Source organism: Erythrolamprus reginae, chromosome 11, assembly GCF_031021105.1.
Source record: "Erythrolamprus reginae isolate rEryReg1 chromosome 11, rEryReg1.hap1, whole genome shotgun sequence".
In the NCBI taxonomy this organism is placed as follows: domain Eukaryota; kingdom Metazoa; phylum Chordata; class Lepidosauria; order Squamata; family Dipsadidae; genus Erythrolamprus; species Erythrolamprus reginae.
In genome coordinates this window covers 24,199,556-24,220,030 of record NC_091960.1, presented here as the reverse complement: position 1 = coordinate 24,220,030, position 20,475 = coordinate 24,199,556, and the positions used below count along the sequence as shown (strand labels likewise).

At 44.6% G+C, this 20,475-nt stretch overlaps 1 protein-coding gene across 7 annotated transcripts in view; it reads left to right on the top strand.

Annotated features, from left to right (window-relative positions):
* Nucleotides 1-20,475, top strand: part of MAP7D1 (MAP7 domain containing 1) — a 110,260-nt gene that overhangs the window by 38,093 nt on the left and 51,692 nt on the right. For 6 of the 7 annotated variants that reach the window (XM_070763720.1, XM_070763715.1, XM_070763716.1 and 3 more), the window contains 2 exons: nt 14,579-14,998; nt 15,922-15,990. In XM_070763720.1, the coding sequence (XP_070619821.1) occupies nt 14,579-14,998; nt 15,922-15,990 (489 nt within the window). Of the gene's footprint in view, nt 1-12,009; nt 12,040-14,578; nt 14,999-15,921; nt 15,991-20,475 lie in introns of those variants that run through there. The other variant, XM_070763719.1, reaches the window with a different exon arrangement.

Genomic DNA, 20,475 nt, shown 5'->3' with positions numbered 1-20,475 from the left:
CGCTCCTTGGTCAGCTTCCAGCCATTGTTCCTCATCTGGCCCTCTGGTGCCCTGGAGAATAGAGTGGCCCCCTCTTCTCTGTGGCAACCCCTCATATACCTGTATACTGCTATCATGTCCCCTCTGGCCCTCCTTTTCTCTAGGCTATCCATGCCCAGTTCCCGCAATCTCTCTTCGTAAGTCTTGGTTTCAAGTCCCCTAATCATTTTGGTTGCTCTTTTCTGCACCTTCTCCAGAGTTTCAATGTCTCTTTTGAAGTGTGGTGACCAGAACTGGATGCAATACTCCAGATGTGGTCTGACCAGGGCATAGTAGAGTGGTGTTAAGACTTCCCTGGTCTTGGAGTGCATTCCCCTGTTGATGCAGCTTAGGATAGTGTTGGCTTTTTTGGCCGCTGCTGCACATTGCTGGCTCATGTTTAGTTGATTATCCACCAAGACTCCAAGATCTCTTTCACAGTCACCACTGCTAAGTGGGGTTTCTCCCAGGCTGTATGTGTGTCTATTTTTTTTTTTTACCAAGGTGAAGGACTTTGCTCTTGTCCCTCCAACCACGAGCGTTAGAAATTAAGGCTCTAACTCAGTGTTTCTCAAACTTGGCTGCTTTAAGCCATGTGGACTTCAACTCCGAGAATTCCTTAATGAGCATGGCTGGCTGTGGAATTCTGGGAGTTGAAGTCCATACGTCTTAAAGCAGCCAAGGTTGAGAAACACTGCTCTAACTGGAAAGAAAAATCTGTTTTGACCGAAAGAATGGCTAAACGATGAAATGAGCCAAGCGGGGCAGAAAAAAAATTCTACAAATTAGTTTTGTTTTGACTCTCACATTCAATGAAACGAAAGTATTATTTTTTTAAAAAAATAATCTGGCAAAGGTAAAAGGATCCTCAGTGAAATATTTATGGGTGAGCCTGATTGCCTCACATCATTTAGTTACAAGGCAGATGAGGAGTATGTATGAATCTTTTATGTCCATTTGAAGCTGTAATGGCATCAGCTGCATTATGAAGTACATCATATCTCTTGCCTGCTCACCTGAACGCTTATCTCCTCTCTTTCGTTGGAGAAATGTCTCTCCAATTGTTTTCTGTATTCCAAAATAGATATGTATAAATAAAGAAAAGAATACAAGAAAAGATATAAAAGTATAGGTGAACATATTTGAAAGGAAGAAAATATAAATGAGATAAGGAGAGACAATTGGACAGGGGACGGAAGGCACACTGGTGCACTTATGCATGCCCCTTACTGAGCTCTAAGGAACCTGGAGAGGTCAATCGTGGAAAAATGTTGGGGGAAAATGTTGGGGGTTAGGGGTTGACACTCCTGAGTCAGGTAATGAGTTCCACGCTTCGACAACTCGGTTGGTGAAGGCATATTTTTTACAGTCAAGTTTGGAGCGGTTAATATTAAATTTGAATCTGTTGCGTGCTCTTGTGTTGTTGCGATTGAAGCTGAAGTAGTCATTGACAGGTAGAACGTTGCAACATATGATCTTGTGGGCAATACTTAGATCGTGTTTTAGGCGACGTAGTTTTAAGCTTTCTAGACCTAGGATTGATAGTCTGCTTTCGTAGGGTATTCTGTTTCGAGTGGAGGAGTGAAGGGCTCTTCTGGTGATCCTTCTCTCTTGTCTGCCTACATCATTCATTGGCATCCTTCAGTCTTGAAAGACTATAGTATCTGCTCTGGAAAGAGTTCCTAAAATGCCGTATGCAAAGCTGGAGTAACCTCTCCAGAACACGAGGCACGAGGATAGGCTGTTACCCAAGCAGCAGGGTAACACAAGCATTATTTATCTCTGAAATAATCCAATGGAATGGAAAAGCCAATATGATTGGTTCCAGCTACTTTGCAGGAGTTATCAGAACGAGGCTGTACACAGTCGCAAACTGCTTCCGGGACTCCTGCTCCAGATTCTGCCTCAAGGTTTACTCCTGAAGCCTTTTCCAATGATGGATAGAGCCACAATGCAGTGGAGGTTTGCAGTCAGTGTTTCCCATCTCGTAGAACAGTGTTTCCCAACCTTGGCAACTTGAAGATATCTGGACTTCAACTCCCAGAATTCTCCCAAGGTTTCCCAACCTTGGCAACTTGAAGATATCTGGACTTCAACTCCCAGAATTCTGGGATTTGAAGTCCAAATATCTTCAAGTTGCCAAGGTTGGGAAACACTGTCCTAGAAGATGGTTTTGATACTTTATCTACTGTTGGGATGTAGAGCCCTCATCTGCCTTCAAAACCGAACCGTCTTCTCCTGTAACCCTCACAAGGTGCTACCAGTGGGCCCAGCTGGACCAAGGTTTTCTATTGAGGTATTACTCCTCCAACACAATGGTATAACAGATGATGTCTACAACTTTGGTGGAAAATTTAAAGAAGCCATTTCTGTCTGGATCAAGAGCCATTCTGGACAGCCATCCATCACAATTGCTTTATTTGGGCTTTCTATTATTAGGAGCAGATTGTATTCGATGGGCCTTCCCAGGACTATGATTGCTGAAAATGAGGAGAGCTAACGTCTAGTTATTGAGGAAGAATTGCTTGAATCTCTTGGATTGCAAGGAGATCAAATCAGTCCATTCTAAAAGAAACCAACCTTTTAGAAGGACAGATGCTGACTCTCAAAATATCTTGGCAACATTATTAGAAGAGAGGACTCGTTGGAAAAGACCCTGATGTTGGGAAAGATTGAAGGCAAAGAATGAGATGGTTAGATGATGTCCTGGACACAATGAATATGAATTTGGGCAAATTTCAGGAGATAGTGGCATGCTGTGACTCATAAGGTTTTGAAGAATTGGATACGACTTAGTGACTGAACAACAAAAAAATATTCAGTTTGCAGGAAACCTTACAGAAACCTTGGAAGGGTGACATAGAAACATAGAAGATTGACGGCAGAAAAAGACCTCATTGTCCATCTAGTCTGCCCTTATTCTATTTGTGTATTTTAACTTAGGATGGATATATGTTTATCCCAGGCATGTTTAAATTCAGTTACTGTGGATTTAGCAACATGTCTGCTGGAAGTTTGTTTCAAGCATCTACTACTCTTTCAGTAAAATAATATTTTCTCACGTTGCTTCTGATCTTTCCCCCAACTAACCTCAGATTGTGCCCCCTTGTTCTTGTGTTCACTTTCCTACTCTCAGTTGACTTTGATAGATGAACCAAACAACCTCTTTGCATGGAGGGCAGAAAACAGCGTTTTCCAACATTTAATAATGATGCGTGGGCAAAACCCAGCTTTTTCTCTTGTCACCTTCCTGGATCTGGTGGTGGAATAAGAATGACATTTAGGAACAGGGTTTCATATCTACTTCTCAAAAGCTTGGGGGAAGGATCGGTCCCAGCAGTCTCCTTGCCAACCGCCATCCCTGGTCTAGTTTTCCCTCTGCTCTGCCCTCCGATGCCCCTTCCCACCTCTTCTTCTCTTTGCTCTGTCTGCCAGAGTTTCTTTTGTCTCCTGCCCTGGATGTGGCTCATCCATCATTATCCAGTAGGGCGATACTGTTGACTAAGCAGCTTGTACTCCCTAATTACACAGTGCCAAGACCGCTCAAGGTTTAAAGTGATGGGGTTGGGATAAAGGGAGCTGTCAGGGGATTGACGGACTGGTGTATATTGGTTGTGTGTGTCTTCTCTGAAGGGCAGTATGGAGGAGCACACTTTGCATGCCCTAACTCTTGGGTTGTGTCTCTGGTGCGTCCAGTTGAAAGCATTCAGTAGAAGCGAATGAGAAACATTCCTCAGTGTCTGAGGGCTCGGCTGCATTGCTCTCAGGCATAGTAAATTTGTCACTTGCAATTCTCTAACTACCTGCTTTGGTACAGCCACCAAACAGGGCAGATACAGAGTCCAGCGGATGGCTAATATTACAGAAAGAATAATTGCAATCCGCCTGCCTTCCCTAGAAGACCTGTATATTGCACTGGTTGGAAGGAGATAGTTGTATACCTCTCACATCTTGGACATCAAGCATTTCAGCTCCTTCCCTTTGTAAGGCGCCAGACACAGGGATAGTTTCCTTCCCTTTGTGCCATCACTTTGCTAAAGTCCTAATTTATACAGTGGCTATTAAATTCTGTTTAATGTGCTTGTATATTAACCCATAGAGTGTGATTGTAGTATCATTTATCCTTTTATTATCTCCTATTACTTGTTATATTATTATTTCTCTGTTGTTTGCAAGTACACTGAATGCTTCTGTACTGGAGACAAATTCCTTGTGTGTCTAACACTTGACAAAATAAACTGTTCTACTCTACTCTACTCTACCCTACCCTACCCTACTCTTCAGTACCCTACCCTGCTCTATCCTACCCTACCCTACTCTAATCTACAGTATCCTACCCTACCCTACTCTACCTACTCTATTCTACTCTACCCTACCATACCCTATTCTACCCTATCATACTCTACTCTACAGTACCCTACCCTACTCTACACTACAGTATCCTACTCTACGTTACAGTACCTTACCCTACCGTATTCTATTCTACTCTACCCTACCGTACCCTATTCTACCCTACCCTACTCTACACTACAGTACCCTACCCTACCCTGCTCTATCCTACCTTACTCTACCCTACTATATTCTACTCTACCCTACCGTACCCTATTCTACCCTACCCTATTCTACTCTACAGTACCCTACCCTACTCTACAGTACAGTATCCTACTCTACGTTACAGTACCTTACCCTACCGTACTCTATTCTACCCTACCCTACTCTACACTACAGTACCCTACCCTACCCTGCTCTATCGTACCCTACTCTACCCTACTCTATTCTACCCTACCCTACTCTACACTACAGTACCCTACTCTACTTTACAGTACCTTGCCCTACCCTACCCTACTCTACTCTACACTACACTACATTACACTTCTCTGATTTTCTCAAGTCTGGGTGCCTTCTGTAAATGGAAGACATCCCCAAATTTTCCAGTTATCGTGACATTTCTGAGAAATTTAGGAGCTGAAGTGCTGAAATTCAATTGCATTTGGCCTCCCACACCAGCAGACTCTGCAGTGCTTGCAAAATTCATTTAAAAAAGAATGAAACCATTGAAATCTACATAAACAGGGAGCTTGGTCTGAAATAACAAAACAGTACAAACCGTACAGAGTAACAATGTCACAGGGGCCTGACTTCACAGCCACATTAACTCCGGTCCTGTGAACAGAGCCAGGCCTTAAAGGCTTCCTGGAATCCCAGGGGAAGAACAGGCACCGTCTGGTCCTGCAGGTGCTGATCCAGAAGGTGGAGATGAGCGTTTCTTAATTTTGGTCACTTTTAAAATGTATTTATTTATTACTGCAACTTGTATGCCGCCCAACTCCTCATGGACTCTAGGCGGCTAACAGCAATAGAAAACAATAAAAATACAATTATAAAACCCTTAATTTAAAATAGGGGTCTCCATTGCTGGCTGAGGAATTCTGGGAGTTGAAGTCCACAAGTCTTAAAGCAGCCAAGGTTGGAGACCCCTGATTTAAAACATACATCCAGCAATATAAAGACAGCAAGAAAACAATGATAAAACATTCACTTATACGGCCGGGATGGAACCATTCACTGGCTCCAGGCCTGCCGGAAAGCCAGGAAGGTGGAGATTGTGCGGCTCTCAGGGGGAAGTTGGTTCCACAGAGCAGGAGCCACCACAGAGAAGGCCCTTCCACATAGTCCCGCCAGCCAACACTGTCTGGCTGAAGGAACCCTGAGAAGGCCAATGCTGTGGGCCCTAAGCGGCTGCTGGTAGGTATGTGGCATGATGCCATCCGATACATAATCTGGTCCTAAACCATGTAGGGCTCTAAAAGGTGATAACCAACACCTTGAATTGTATCCAGAGACCTCTTGGGAGCCAATGTAGCTTGTGGGGTGTTGGTGGTACACAGGTGTACCTAGGTAACAGCTCGTGCGGCTGCTTTTTGGACCAATTGTAGTCTCCAAATACTTTTCAAGGGTAGCCCCATGTAGAGTGCATTGCAATAGTCGAGAGGTGAGGTAGTAAAATGTTAACCTCCGGCCTTCAACCAGTGTTGGTTATGACCTATAAAGCCCTTCATGGCATCGGACCAGGATACCTGCAAGACCGCCTTCTGCCGCACGAATCCCAGCGACCGGTTTGGTCCCACAGAGTTGGCCTTCTCCGGGTCCTGTCGACTAAACAATGTCATCTGGCGGGACCCAGGGGAAGAGCCTTCTCTGTGGTGGCTCTGACCTTCTGGAACCAGCTTCCCCCAGAGATCAGGATTGCCTCCACCCTCCTTGCCTTTTGTAAACTTCTTAAAACCCACCTCTGCCTTCAGTCATGGGGGAATTGAAACATCTCTCCCTTGCCCATGTAGTTTTTGTGTATGATTCGATGGTGTGCTTGTTTTTTATATATTGGGGTGGGGTTTTTTTTGGACTTTTAATCTAAAACTGTAACCTAGATTTTTAAATATTAGATTTGTTACTATGTATTGTTCTTCACCATTGTTGTGAGCTGGCCCGAGTCTGCGGAGAGGGGCAGCATATAAATCCAATAAATCTAATCTAATCTAATCTTCAGAAATTTCCAGCCAGCAAATTGGCTGGAGAATTCTGGGGCTTGAGATGCACAGATCTTATGGCTGGGGGATTCTGGGAGTTGAAGTCCACACACCTTAAAGTTGCCAAGATTAAGAAACACGAGTGGGTATCAGGATAGAAAAGGCATATTTCCTCCGTCTTGCAAGAAGGACGCATTTCATTTGAAGGGGCCTCTTTTAAATTGTCCAGTCTCACCCACGGAATTCCTGATGGCCTGTCATCCGTGGATGCTTATTTTAGAGTTTGGCATGGGGGCTCAGCCAGAGTCAATACGGGGGTGCCAAATGCTGTTTCCTAACAACAAAAGAGGATTTCCTTCTCCAGTGGCATCCGGAAGAGTCGCAGAATGCCATAGATTTTATCTGAATTATTATCTACTTAAGGATTGACGGGAATTGATTCTTGCATTAAAGGAGCAGGGATATTTTATCCCAAAAGGCTTTTCATCCTAGCTGAAATGGCAGTTGCCAGAGACAAATTGTTCCCTATTATACTTCAGTATTTTCTTTCCCCTAAGCAGTTATTTCGGATTTAATTTATCAATTAAACAGGAGTTTGACAAATATATATCTCCCAGTGTTTTCCGAACAATACAGCTAGTCCCTGACTTGCAATCATTTATTTAAGTGACCCTTCAAAGTTGCAAGAGCACTGAAAGCGCCGTTAGTACCTTATGGCTGATTTTTCACACTTAACCATTCCAGCGTTCCCATAGTCACGTGATCAAATTTCAATGCAAACTGTGGCTTGTTGCATTTGTCCTAGGGCAGTGATGGCGAACCTTTTTTTCCTCCGGTACTGAAAGAGCATGCACGCGCACTATCGTGCATGCATGAGTGTCCACACCCATAATTCAATGCCTGGGGAGGGTGAAAACAGCTTCCCCCGCCCCCTGGAAGGCCTCTAGAGGCCAGAAACGGTCTGTTTCCCAACTTCTAGTGGGACCAGTAGGCTCGTGTTTCACCCTCCCCAGGCTCCAAAGGCTTCCCTGGAGCCAGGGCAGGGCAAAAATGCCCTCCCGCATCCCCCTTGCAGGGTCTCTGGAAGCCAAAAACGCCCTCCCAGAGCTTCTGTGCGAGCGAAAAATCAGCTGGCCGGCACACAAATACACACTGGAGCTGAGCTAGGGCAATGGCTCACATGCCAGCAGATACGGCTCCGCGTGCCACCTGTGGCACCCATGCCAGAGGTTCGCCATCACTGTCCTAGGGCCAGGGTTCACTTAACAACCAGATGGCTCACTTAATATCTGCAGTGATTCGCTTTACAACCATGGCAGGAAAGGTCAAAAGCAGCAAAACTCACTTCACAACTGCCTTGGTTCTCAATGGATATTTTGGGCTCAGTTGTGGTCGTAAGTCGAGGAACAGCTGTATTTGCCTTGCAGGCCCCCAAATTAAACCCTCCCCTTTCCTCTCAAATAGGTGCTGTTATGCGAAGGTTTGATTAAACCCAGGTTCCAATAAAGCATCAATCACTTAAACAAATGGTATCCCTATTATTAACATAACATACATAGGCACATAATAATAATAATAATAATCATCATCATCATCATTATTATTATTTTATTAGATTTATAAGCTTTTTATTTTATTAGATTCATAAGGATATTGATATTTCTCTATTCCCATAGCTTCAAATGATATTGATATTTTTATCAATATCATTTGAAGCTATGGGAATAGAGTTGGGCAGCGAGAACCATCTGGGAGATTTTATTTCTAATTATATTTCTTAAGGAATCTATCTTCTCCATTGCATAGAGACCCATATGCATATACTGTATATTTAGCCTGTCTTTACCATACATTTCATAACTCCTCATCCCAATTGTTTATATGAGTTAGATTTCTCACCATGTGTCGTATAATTTATACTCTTTAATATGTTTTTGTTATTTGCTGGAAATATATATTTCTGGGAGCTTTTAAGTGGATCTGCAAAGATTTCTATCACCCACTTCTTTTAATAAAGGGAACACACACACCTGAGTAAATTGCATTGCTAAAATGTATTTCAGATAAATTCTTATGCCAGTGTTTCTCACCCTTGCCCCTCTTAAGATAGGTGGACTTCAACTCCCAGAATTCCCCAGACAGCCCTAAGGAATGCTGGCAGTTGAAGTCCTCCTGTTTACAGAGAACAAGGCTGAAAAACACTGGCAGAACAATTTTTAATTGATTTCTCTCCTCCCCCCCTCCCCCCAGTCAGTGCTGGCACAAATTTGTGAACACAGGATCCTTTAACATCGATAGTCTTGGCTTCTATAAAACACAGTGGATCTTGGATTCCTTAAAACTAAATTCTATTTTGGCTGGAGCCCAGTTCTGGGAATCTTTGTCGACGTATCCATCCATCCATAACAATTTTCTGTAGAAGTGACTTGACATTTGTCTTTTCGGGGGACAACCAAGGTTAACAATGCCTTGGGTGGTTTCATTAGGGTGGAAAAACATGCCAGGTTTTTGAGTGGGGTGGGAAACAGGACTGCCCACTAGCAACCCACAATGTCCTCACAAAAGTCCCCACACCAGGCAGCCTGAAAGGGTGTTGCAAAAACTCCTTAAAACCCACCTCTGCCGTCAGGCATGGGGGATTGAGACATCTCCCCCGGGCCTATACAGTTTATGCATGGTTATGTTTGTGTGTATGTTTTTGCTTTTAATAAGGGGCTTTTTAGTGACTTTTAAATTATTAGATTTCTTGTATATTGTTTTGTTGTGAGCCGCCCCGAGTCCAAGGAGAAGGGCGGCATACAAATCTAATTAATAATAATAATAATAATAATAATAATAATAATAATAATAATAATAATAGATTGGAGCATTATATGTTAGGAGCTGGTCCTTTTCTTTTTTCAACTAATGCCTGCAGGATGCATGGAATCATAACTCCTATTAACCTTGTCCAGGATGCTTATGGGTGTGTGTGTATGTGTGTGGGAGAGGGAGAGGGGATTGCAGTTAAGCATGCCTTGAGGTTACCTGGTTGGATAACACTTTCCAGGCTGGATGCATTCACACCACCCTGCCATTTACCTGGGTTAACTGCAGATGGGATACCCTCAACCTCAGTAGTGTATGTGGTCAGCTTGGTGAGGTGTGACTTTATTTATTCATTCATTCATTCATTCATTCACTCACTCACTCACTCACTCACTCACTCACTCACTCACTCACTCACTCACTTACTTACTTACTTATTTAATTCTTTTATGCCACCCTTCTCTTTAGACTCAGGGCGGCTTATAACATGTTAGCAATAGCACTTTCTAACAGAGCGAGCCTATTGCCCCCACAATCCGGGTCCTCATTTTACCCACCTCGGAAGGATGGAAGGCTGAGTCAACCTTGAGCCAGTGATGAGACTTGAACTGCTGACCTGCAGATCTACAGTCAGCTTCAGTGGCCTGCAGTACTGCACTCTACCTGCTGCGCCACCCTGGCTCTATATCCACCTGGGCACCTTGGTTCCTATAAAGTTCATTGCATTGTACAAACCCTAAGCATGGTTTAATCCAGGGATTAGGTGCATAATTTCCAGACGTCATGGCTTGCAAGAAGGTGGTTAGGCTACAGTGACCATAATTTCTCTGTGTGTGTAAAGACGAATCTGAAAAGGGGGCAGACCTGAAAACAGTCCATAAGAATCAAGAATTTTAATTGTTTATGTTTATAACTTTGCTTAAAAAGGAAATTAAGAGCAGAACCAAACACAACTTCATTGTTTCAGTTTTGTACACCAAAACTGTGAGATGGGCGTCTCTGTAAAACAGAAAGAAAGAAAGAAAGAAAGAAAGAAAGAAAGAAAGAAAGAAAGAAAGAAAGAAAGAAAGAAAGAAAGAAAGATGATGGATGGGTATATGGTTGGTGACCCGGTACATAGGTAGGTAGGTAGGTAGGTAGGTGGGTGGGTGGGTGGGTGGATGGATGGATGGATGGATGGATGGATGGATGGATGGATGGATGGATGATAAATGGATGGATATATGATAGACAGACAGACGATGGATGGATGGATGGTTATATGATAAAGAAAGAAAGAAAGAAAGATGATGGATGGGTATATAGTTGGTGGGTAGGTACGTACGTAGGTAGGTAGGTAGGTAGGTAGGTAGGTGGATGGATGGATGGATGGATGATAAATGGATGGATATATGATAGACAGACAGACGGTGGATGGATGGATGGTTATATGATAGAGAAAGAAAGAAAGAAAGAAAGAAAGATGATGGATGGGTATATGGTTGGTGGATAGGTACGAAGGTAGGTAGGTAGGTAGGTGGATGGATGGATGGATGATAAATGGATGGATATATGATAGACAGACAGATGATGGATGGATGGATGGATGGTTATATGATAGAGAAAGAAAGATAGATAGATAGATAGATAGATAGATAGATAGATAGATAGATAGATAGATACATAGATGTCTGTATCTATAGTGTATCATATGTACATACATATGTACATACATACGTACATTCATACATACATTGGATGGATGGATATATGATAGACAGACAGAAAGACAGGTAGATTCTTAGATAGATACCATGTTTCTCCCAAAATAAGACCCTCTTCTTATTTTTATTTTATTTTTAACTCTGAAATAAGCGCTTGGCCTTATTGCCATGTGTTCAAAAGGCCGATTGGGCTTATTATCAGGAAATGTTTTGTTGTGGGGAAAACAGAGTACTTAGATACATAAATGGATGGATATAGATGATACATAGATAAGATGATAGAGGAGAGATAAGAGAGAGAGAGATGATAGCTAAAACTTGACAAAAACTCCTCTTCTAATAAAATTATCTGAAACCAAACAGTAACTCATGCAAAAATGCATTTTTAAAAAAGATGGGCCCCATCTCTCTACGGAGAGGGGCGGCATACAAATGCAATAAATAAATAAATCTCCATTTTTTTCACACGCACGAGGAAGTGGTGCCATGAGTGGTATAAAAATGAAATGACCAAAACAGAAGGACAAAAGTGCTTGAAAATTATATCGATACAAAGGGCAGTTATCTGAAATCAAAGGCTGTCCTTTAGAATCAAGGATGGATGGCCACTGTTTTGGTTGGGCCACTGGGGTCTGTTTTTTCTGAGGCCGGCCAGGAGATTTTTCCCACGGTTTCTCTGCTGTCCGGCCCTGTTCCCTCTCCTCTCCCCCACACCCGGATGGCTGCTCCGGCTCTCTCTGGTCTGCCTGCCTTCCTTCCGTAGAAGCTCAAAGCGGGTCCCTCCCTCCCTCCCTCCCTTGGCAGAACCAACATTCGCAGCCTTGTTCTCTGGGCTTCTCTGCGTCTCCGGATGGACATTCTTGAGGCATTACTTAATTGTTGTCTGAAAAGGCCCTGCTGCTGTGAGGGGAGCTCTCTCTCTCTGTGTGTGTGTGTATGTAGGCATGTCTACGGGAATCAAGGATAGTGAGGAATTACATACGGTATGTGGGCATCAGCAAAACTAGTAATTCTCTCTCCTCACCCCACCCAAACTCTGGGTTTTGGATGTACCTTGGAGGGAAAGGGCTCCGGAGGGAATTGAGATGGGAGAATGAGATGAGACCCTACTTGGCTTACGGCAATGATGGCGAACCTATGGCAGAGGTGCCACACGGAGCCATATCTGCTGGCATGCGAGCCATTGCCCTAATTCAGCTCCAACGTGCCTGTGTGTGCCAGCCAGCTGATTTTTGGCTTGCACAGAGGCTCTGGGAGGGTGTTTTGGGCTTCCAGAGAGCCTGGGGGGAGGAATGGGGGAGGGCTTTACCTCCCTTCAGCTCCAGAGAGCCCTTGGAGCCTGGGGAGGGTGAAACACAAGCTTAATGGGCCCATCAGAAGTTGGGAAACAGGCCGCTTCCGCCCTCCAGAGGGGGGAGGGCAGGGGAAGCTGTTTTTACCTGCCCCAGGCATTGAGTTATGGGTGTGGGCACTTGCGCAGGTGCAATAGCGTGCGTGCACACTTTTTCGGCATCCGAGGGAAAAAAAGGTTCGCCATCACTGGCTTAGGGACTGTCTCTTGCCGCATAGCTCCCAGCGACCGATTAGAGCCCACAGGGTTGGCCTTCTCCAGGTCCCATCGACCAGGCAGTCTCAGCTAGCAGGACCACAGGAGAGGGACTACTCTGTGGCGGCCCCATCTCTCTGGAACCAACTCCCCTCCAAGGTCCGTACTTCCCCCACCCTACTGGCTTTCTGGAAAGCACTGAAAACATAGCTTTGATGGCAGGCCTGGGGGTGTGAGAAATTGCCAGTTCTTAGTCCCAGTCCCAGTAAGGTATAATAGGGTATGTATAATATAGTATGATTGCATTAAGGCGTTTTTTACTATTTACTGTTTACTGTTTTTTACTATTTACTATTTACTGTTTTTTACTATTTTATTGTTGTAAGCCGCCCCGAGTCCTCCAAGAATGGGCGGCATACAAATTTAATTAATAAGTAAATAATAATTAATAAATAGATGAATCGGTCCTTAGAAATTACTAGAGCAGAAAAAAATCAGAAACTATAAAAATCCTACCTGTCTTAGGGTTGATGATGTTTGACAGACCAGCTGGATGTTCGGATAGCGTCAGCCCTAAAAGCAGAGGTGGGCTGCCCAGGTGCAACGGTGACGTGTGCTCGCCCCTGTGGCTCTGAGCACTAGCGGAGTCCAGCGCAATTCTGCTACTGCACCTGGTAGTAGCGAAATCGTGCACGGACACGCAGGTGTGCCCAGGTGCAGTAGCAGAATTGCGCTGGACTCCGCTAGCACTCAGAGCCACAGGGAGAGCATATGTCACCATTCCACCTTTCCACCTCTGCCTAAAGGTGGCACCTGCATCCAAGTTGTGGGCTGTGTGAGTGTGTGATCTTTGGCAGCTTCATTTGGTCATGCCATGCTTCCGAAAGCACATTGAGGTTTTATGGGCAGCTCGCAAAATGCTTGATTGGAGGTCTCTCGGGTACCTACAGTAAAGAGGATTTGATGACCATCTTTTCTTCATAGTGTTTAGAAAATGGTTTGGCCCTCCCTCTTTGGGGGGTGGTTTTTGTTTGGGGGTGGTGTGTTAGCCTTTCCCATTCTATTGTTTCCCAACTTTGGCAACTTTTAAGATGAGTGGACTTCAACTCCCAGAATTCTCCAGTGAGCTACGCACTCTTTGCTCATTCTATGTATTTTGGAATCTATGCCTTGGAAGGAAAATAAAACGGGGCAGATCTTCCGGGTGGGGTTGGGGTCATTCCGAGTTCAGGAAGTCCTTGTGGGGGAGGGAGCGAAACGAATCAATGACCCAAGAAATGATTAGAGGCGAAAAACGGACTAGCAAAAGAGAAACTAAAAAAACAAAAATAAAACAGGAACAGAAAAATAGCTGGCTGGAGAATTCCGGGAGTTATAATCCCCCTGTCTTAAATTAGCCAAATTGAAAAACACTGTTCTGGTCTAAACCACAGCATAAGGCTTTCCTCGTGGTCTCTCATCCAAGGACATCCCAACCCTTTTCTTGTCATTCCATTCTAAAACAACACGTGCAGGAGTGGATTCCCATTACCGCTGTAACCAGTGCACTGTGCACGCAGATTTCGGTTCTTGTGCGCGTGTGTGCTATGCATGCATGTCCCAGTGTGGTTTTGGTTCTGCGCATGTGCAGGAAGTAAAAATCTTGGGAGGGAACACGCGTGAGATTTCAGCATTTTTTTCCCCTCTGTGCATGTGCAGAAGCAAAAAATTGCTAAAATCTCACACACGCACATGTCCCCTCGCAAGGTTTTGCTTCTGTGCATGTGCGCAAAGCAAACATATGAAAAAATGAAAAAAGTTGGCGGCGCCCATAGGACTGGCACTGGCAATGGTCATGTGCAAATTGCGCAATCTAGCGGCTGCTATCGACACGCCCTCCCCCACTGTACTGGTAGCAACCCACTACCGAACATGAGTAACATTAGATCCTATCAGGAGCTGAATGAGATTTGAGCCAGCTAATGTTTGTCTTTCAGCTTCCGCTCGGACCATGTCAGAAGTGATGCTGCCGCCTGGAAATCAACCAAAGGCCCCCCTGGTGGGGAAGGCAGAGGCTCAGGCAGGCCACCGGACTCCCCCAGCCTTCCACCCAGCAGCCCCATCTCTGCCGGCTGCAGCCACGACCCTGGCAGCCCCGAATGAACTCCCTGGTGGCAAGACCCCCACCACGCCAGTCTCGGAAGCAAGTTCTGTCCTCCAGACTCGCCAGCCAAGCCCCCTGCCTGCTGTCCCGCTCCCAGAAGCAGAGACCTTGCCCCCTAAGAGTGATCGCCCCCCACCCATCGGAGCCCCAAGTCCGCCTCAAACAGAGGAGACGCGTGGCAGTGGCCGCCTGCCACCCAAGGCCGAGCAGCCTCCCCTTGCCCAAGGCTCACCTGCTCCCAAGTCAAAACAAGGTAGGTTTTGTTGCAGGTGGAACAAAGGGGTTGTGGGGTGTGTGTGTGTGCAGGGACACTGTTGCCCACAAATCATAAGAGCGAGTTTTCCATTTTGTGCCATATAGGTCCGTGGTGGCGAAACTATGGCACGCATGCCACCTGTGGTGGTACATGGAGCCATATCGGAGGGAGTGTGAGACTTTGCCATGTTTCAGCTCCAACATGCATGTGCGTGCTGGGCAGCTGATTTTCGGCCTTGGGAAAGGCCGTTTTGCCCTCCGGACGCTTCAGGGAAACTTCCCTGAAGCCCCGGAGGCAAAAAATGTCACCCAACGGACAAACCGGAAGTTTGGAAAAAACACACTTCCTGACTGCTGTTGTGCTGGGGGTTTTTTGCTCTCGGGAGGGTTCAGGGAAGCTTCCTGAAGCCCCGGAGTGCAAAAAACAGCACAATGGGCAAAATGGAAGTGCATTTTCTGAACTTCCAGTTTGCCCATTGTGCTTGTTTTTTTTGTACTCCAGAGCTTCAGGAAGCTTCCCTGAACCCTCCCAAGTGCAAAAAACCCAGCACAACAGCAGTCAGGAAGTGTGTTTTCCTGAACTTCCGGTTTGCCTGCTTGGGCATTTTCTTCACTTATCAGGCTTCAGAAAGGCCTGTTAACATGTGCAGGGGGCAGCACGCAGGAGTGAGCTTGCATGGGTGGAAGGCAAGGGATGTGGGGACGTGCACACATGCTAGCACACCCACACACACTCCCTTTGACACACCAACCAAAAAAGGCTCGGCATCACTACTATAGGTCCAGTCAGCCATAAGTATAGATACCATTTTCTTTAGAAGCCAAGAAGTTAATTTAGCCATCCCTGCGAGTTCGGCATCTTCACAACCTATCTGACGTCCCCTTTGTTCTTCTGATGCCTTTGGATTCTCCTCTTTCCAGATCCTCAGAAGGCCCAAGCAAGACACAGGATGGCCCGGGAGCGTCGTGAAGAACGAGCCAAACATCTGGGTAAGGAGGAGGCCATTTAACATCTGCACTGCAGACTTTGTGGAAGGGGGGGTCATCTCATCAAGCCATCTCAGGCAATGAAACGTAGATGTACAGTCTGGTTATTTCAGTTTGACTCGGCATGACTAGGTTCCTATCTTTCCCGGCCCTCCACACCAATGATGGAGATGATGGGAGCTGCCGTCCAATGCATTTAGGCAACTTTTGGAGTCATCTCATTGAACCGTGTCAGGCCATCCAATCCAGATTTAGGGTCTAGTTCCGTGATGGTGAACCTATGATACACGAGGTGTTACCCTATGTTAGCTGCAGCACGCACGCGTACACTAGCCAGCTGCTTTTCGGCTTTGGGGAAGGCCATTTCGCCCTCTGGGGGCATCCGGGAAGCTTCCCTGAAGCCCCAGAGTGCAAAAAATTGCCCAACAGGCAAACCGGAAGTTCAGAAAAACAGACTTCTGGTTTGCCAGTTGTGCTGCTTTTCACACTCTGGGGCTTCAGGAAACTTTCCTGAAGGCTCCAGAATGCAAAAAACAGCACAATGGGCAAACCGGAAGTCTGCTTTTCCAAACTTCCGGTTTGCCTATTTGGCCGTTTTTTCACCATCCCAGACTTCAGTGAGGCCTGTGGCATGCATCAAAAAACCCATAACAAAAAAACCTCCGTCAATATATAAAATCAAGTAAAATATGCTACCAATTCTATCAGCTAGCAGAAATAGCTGGTCCAGATAAACCAGATGAGAAATCTTTAAGTTGAATCTGCTCTGGAATAAATCAGATTCAGGTTTAATGCTGCAACAGTTCAAAAATTGGCTTCCTCAGAATTGGCAATTATGAGTTTATACTTATATTTACACTATTTTTAACAACAACAACAACAGAGTAGGAAGAGACCTTGGAGGTCTTCTAGTGTAACCCCCTACTTAGGCAGGAAACCCTATATTACTTCAGATAAATGGTTATCCAACCTCTTCTTAAAAACTTCCACGGTTAGAGCATTCACATCTTCTGGAGTCAAATGGTCCCACTGATTAATTGTTGCAACTGTCAGGTGATTTCTCCTTAGTTCTAAGTTGCTTCTCTCCTTGATTAGTTTCCACCCATTGCTTTTTGTTCTATCCTCAGTTGCTTTGGAAAATAGCTTGCCTCCCTCTTCTTTGTGGCAACCCCTGAGATATTGGTACACTGCTATCATGTCTCCTGTAGTCCTTCTTTTCATTAAACTAGCCATGCCTAAATCATGCAACCGTTCTTCATATGTTTTAGCCTCCAATCTCCTAATCATCTTTGCTGCTCTTCTCTGTACTGTTACTAGAGTCTCAACATCCCTTTTACATCGTGGCTTTTTAAAATTTTAAATGGAAACTGCAGTTTAATGTTTCCAAATGTAAAATAATGCACTTGGGGAAAAGGAATCCTCAATCTGAGTATTGTATTGGCAGTTCTGTGTTAGCAAATACTTCAAAAGAAAAGGATTTAGGGGTAGTGATTTCTAACAGTCTCAAAATGGGTGAACAGTGCAGTCAGGCGGTAGGGAAAGCAAGTAGGATGCTTGGCTGCATAGCTAGAGGTATAACAAGCAGGAAGAGGGAGATTATGATCCCGCTATATAGAATGCTGGTGAGACCACATTTGGAATACTGTGTTCAGTTCTGGAGACCTCACCTACAAAAAGATATTGACAAAATTGAATGGGTCCAAAGACGGGCTACAAGAATGGTGGAAGGTCTTAAGCATGAAACGTATCAGGAAAGACTTAATGAACTCAATCTGTATAGTCTGGAGGACAGAAGGAAAAGGGGGGACATGATCGAAACATTTAAATATATTAAAGGGTTAAGTAAGGTCCAGGAGGGAAGTGTTTTTAATAGGAAAGTGAACACAAGAACAAGGGGACACAATCTGAAGTTAGTTGGGGGAAAGATCAAAAGCAACATGAGAAAATATTATTTTACTGAAAGAGTAGTAGATCCTTGGGACAAACTTCCAGCAGATGTGGTAGATGAATCCACAGTAACTGAATTTAAACATGCCTGGGATAAACATATATCCATCCTAAGATAAAATACAGAAAATAGTATAAGGGCAGACTAGATGGACCATGAGGTCTTTTTCTGCCGTCAGACTTCTATGTTTCTAAATTCCCCATTGTATGTTTTTCATGGGTTAAATGAGTGTACCTCAACCATGGCAACTTCAAGATGTCTGGGCTTCTGAGAGTTGGAGTCCAAACAGCTTAAACTTGCCAAGGTTGAGAAATTACTGATTTATCTGTGATCCAATATTTTCAATATATTTTTGAAGCATTAAAAACAGGCCTTGAAATACATTCCTTGCATAAATGGCATGTCTGAAAAAACACACAAGATTGCAACGGGGCTAGATAATATCTTTCAAGTTAAACAGTTACTGAAGAAGGCCTAGCAATAAACCTCAAAAGATGGAAAAGTAAACCCAAAATAACAAGCTTGCAAGATATCCTTGCTGACGAAATTGGTTCAAAAATTTTGTAATTTCCATTCAACCAATATGATAGGACGATCCAATTTGCTTGCTGTCCAGGCAAATTTGTGTCCAATAGCCATTCTAAACTCACATATTAATAAATAGGACTATTGATTGCTGAACAAGCTATAAAACACAATCAGGGTCTAATAAAAACTTATGCTCTTTCTTTCTTACTCTACGGGGTCTATTCTGAATTTCTAATCATTCAGACAAGGGGTTCTGAATTTAAAAAGAATTGCCCCAAGGAGAGAATACATAATAAATAACCAGTTTATGTTTTAGGGACTGGATAATTCAATTCAATCCAAAACATAAAAATTCTTAGAGAAGCCCAAATAAGTTTAACCTCCACCCCACCAAAGGAACCATATCAAAAACTTTGGAAGCTTTCAGCATCCACAGAAATCGGGAAGTCTTGTATATTTTCAGTTTATTTTATTTATTTTATTTGACTTCTATGCCACCCAATCCCGAAGGATTTAGTTAAAGCAAAAGAACATCCATTTTTGTTCATAGTTGGTCATGTGTATAATCCTAGCCTAAGCAGGATCCATTATTCTTGGAAGAGGCCCTTGGAATCACTGGCCATGTTCATTCTGGGTTCGCTCAACCAAATCTTCATTGGCTAAATTATAATTAGTTGGGTTCTGACAACATACTTCCTCAAAGCTGATTTTCCATTAGGTGTGAACTTATCCTTTGAGAAAATTATGACTGGGAAGAAACTACAAGCCCTATTCCTCCCTCCCTCCCTTTCTTCCTCTATCCATCCATCCCTCCATCCCTCCCTCCCTCCATCCATCCATCCATCCATCCCAATGTCTTATGGATATATTGGACTACAATTTCCATCATTAGTTGTCTTTCATTTTTCCTTCCTTCCTTCCTTCTTTCCTCCCTCCCTCCCTTTCTTCCTCTATCCATCCATCCATCCATCCATCCATCCATCCATCCATCCAAATGTCTTATGGATATATTGGACTACAATTTCCATCATTGGTTGTCTTTCATTTTTCCTCCCTCCCTTCCTCCCTCCCTCCCTTTCTTCCTCTCCCCCTCCATCCATCCATCCATCCATCCCAATGTCTTATGGATATATTGGACTACAATTTCCATTGTCCCTCCCTCTGTCCCTCCCCACCCAATGTCCTCTAGATATATTGAACTATTATTTCCATTTCGTTAGCCCAAATTTGGAGAGCCCTCAACTGTCCGGCCAGCTTGTGTCTCCCTCCCCCTCCCCCAGTGCGTTCCAAAAGGGATTGGGGCAAAGAATTGGAGAGAATGGGAGCTCATGGAATGGAAATGGCTGAAATCTGATTAATTCTTCATGGGTTGGCTCACCCTTCTGTCACGCTAGAAGGGCGTTTCAGAGGGGCTGGATGCAAAGCCTTCCGAAAGGCCGAGCTCATGGCCCTCTCAGTGGCTCCGGGGTTCTGGGAGGAGCCCCTGGCTAAGGAGGCTCCTTTGCTCCAACCGGCGGGTCTGTTGCCTTGTATGCACGGCAGGGTGGTCTTTTCTGCTCCAGGGCCCCCCTCCACCCCGCTCTTCCCTCCCAGCATCAGCCGTGGTTCACCCTGTGCCCCTTTCCACTCCCATTCCCCAATTGTCTGGCCTGAATGCGCTTTTCAATGCGGCTTCCCAATTCTTTTGTGTTTAGCCTTTACAACACCTCACCTCCCTCCTCCTCCTCTCTTGCTTTCCCCCCTCTGGCTCAGCAGCTGTCGCCAGCTGTGTGGGTCACTCCTGGAGCTGGGGGTGGAGTTGCGGCAACACCTGCTCTGCTACCCCTCCCTCCCTCCTCTCTTCTTCCTTCCTTTCCTCCCTCTGTTTCCTTTCTTTCTTCTTTTCCTTTTTCCTTCCCTCTTTCTTTTTTTCTTTCCTCCCTCCTCTTTCCTTCTTTCCCTCTTTTTCTTTCTCTTTCCTTCCTTTTCCTCCTTTCCTCTTTCTTTTCTCTTTCCTCCCTCTTTCTTTTCTC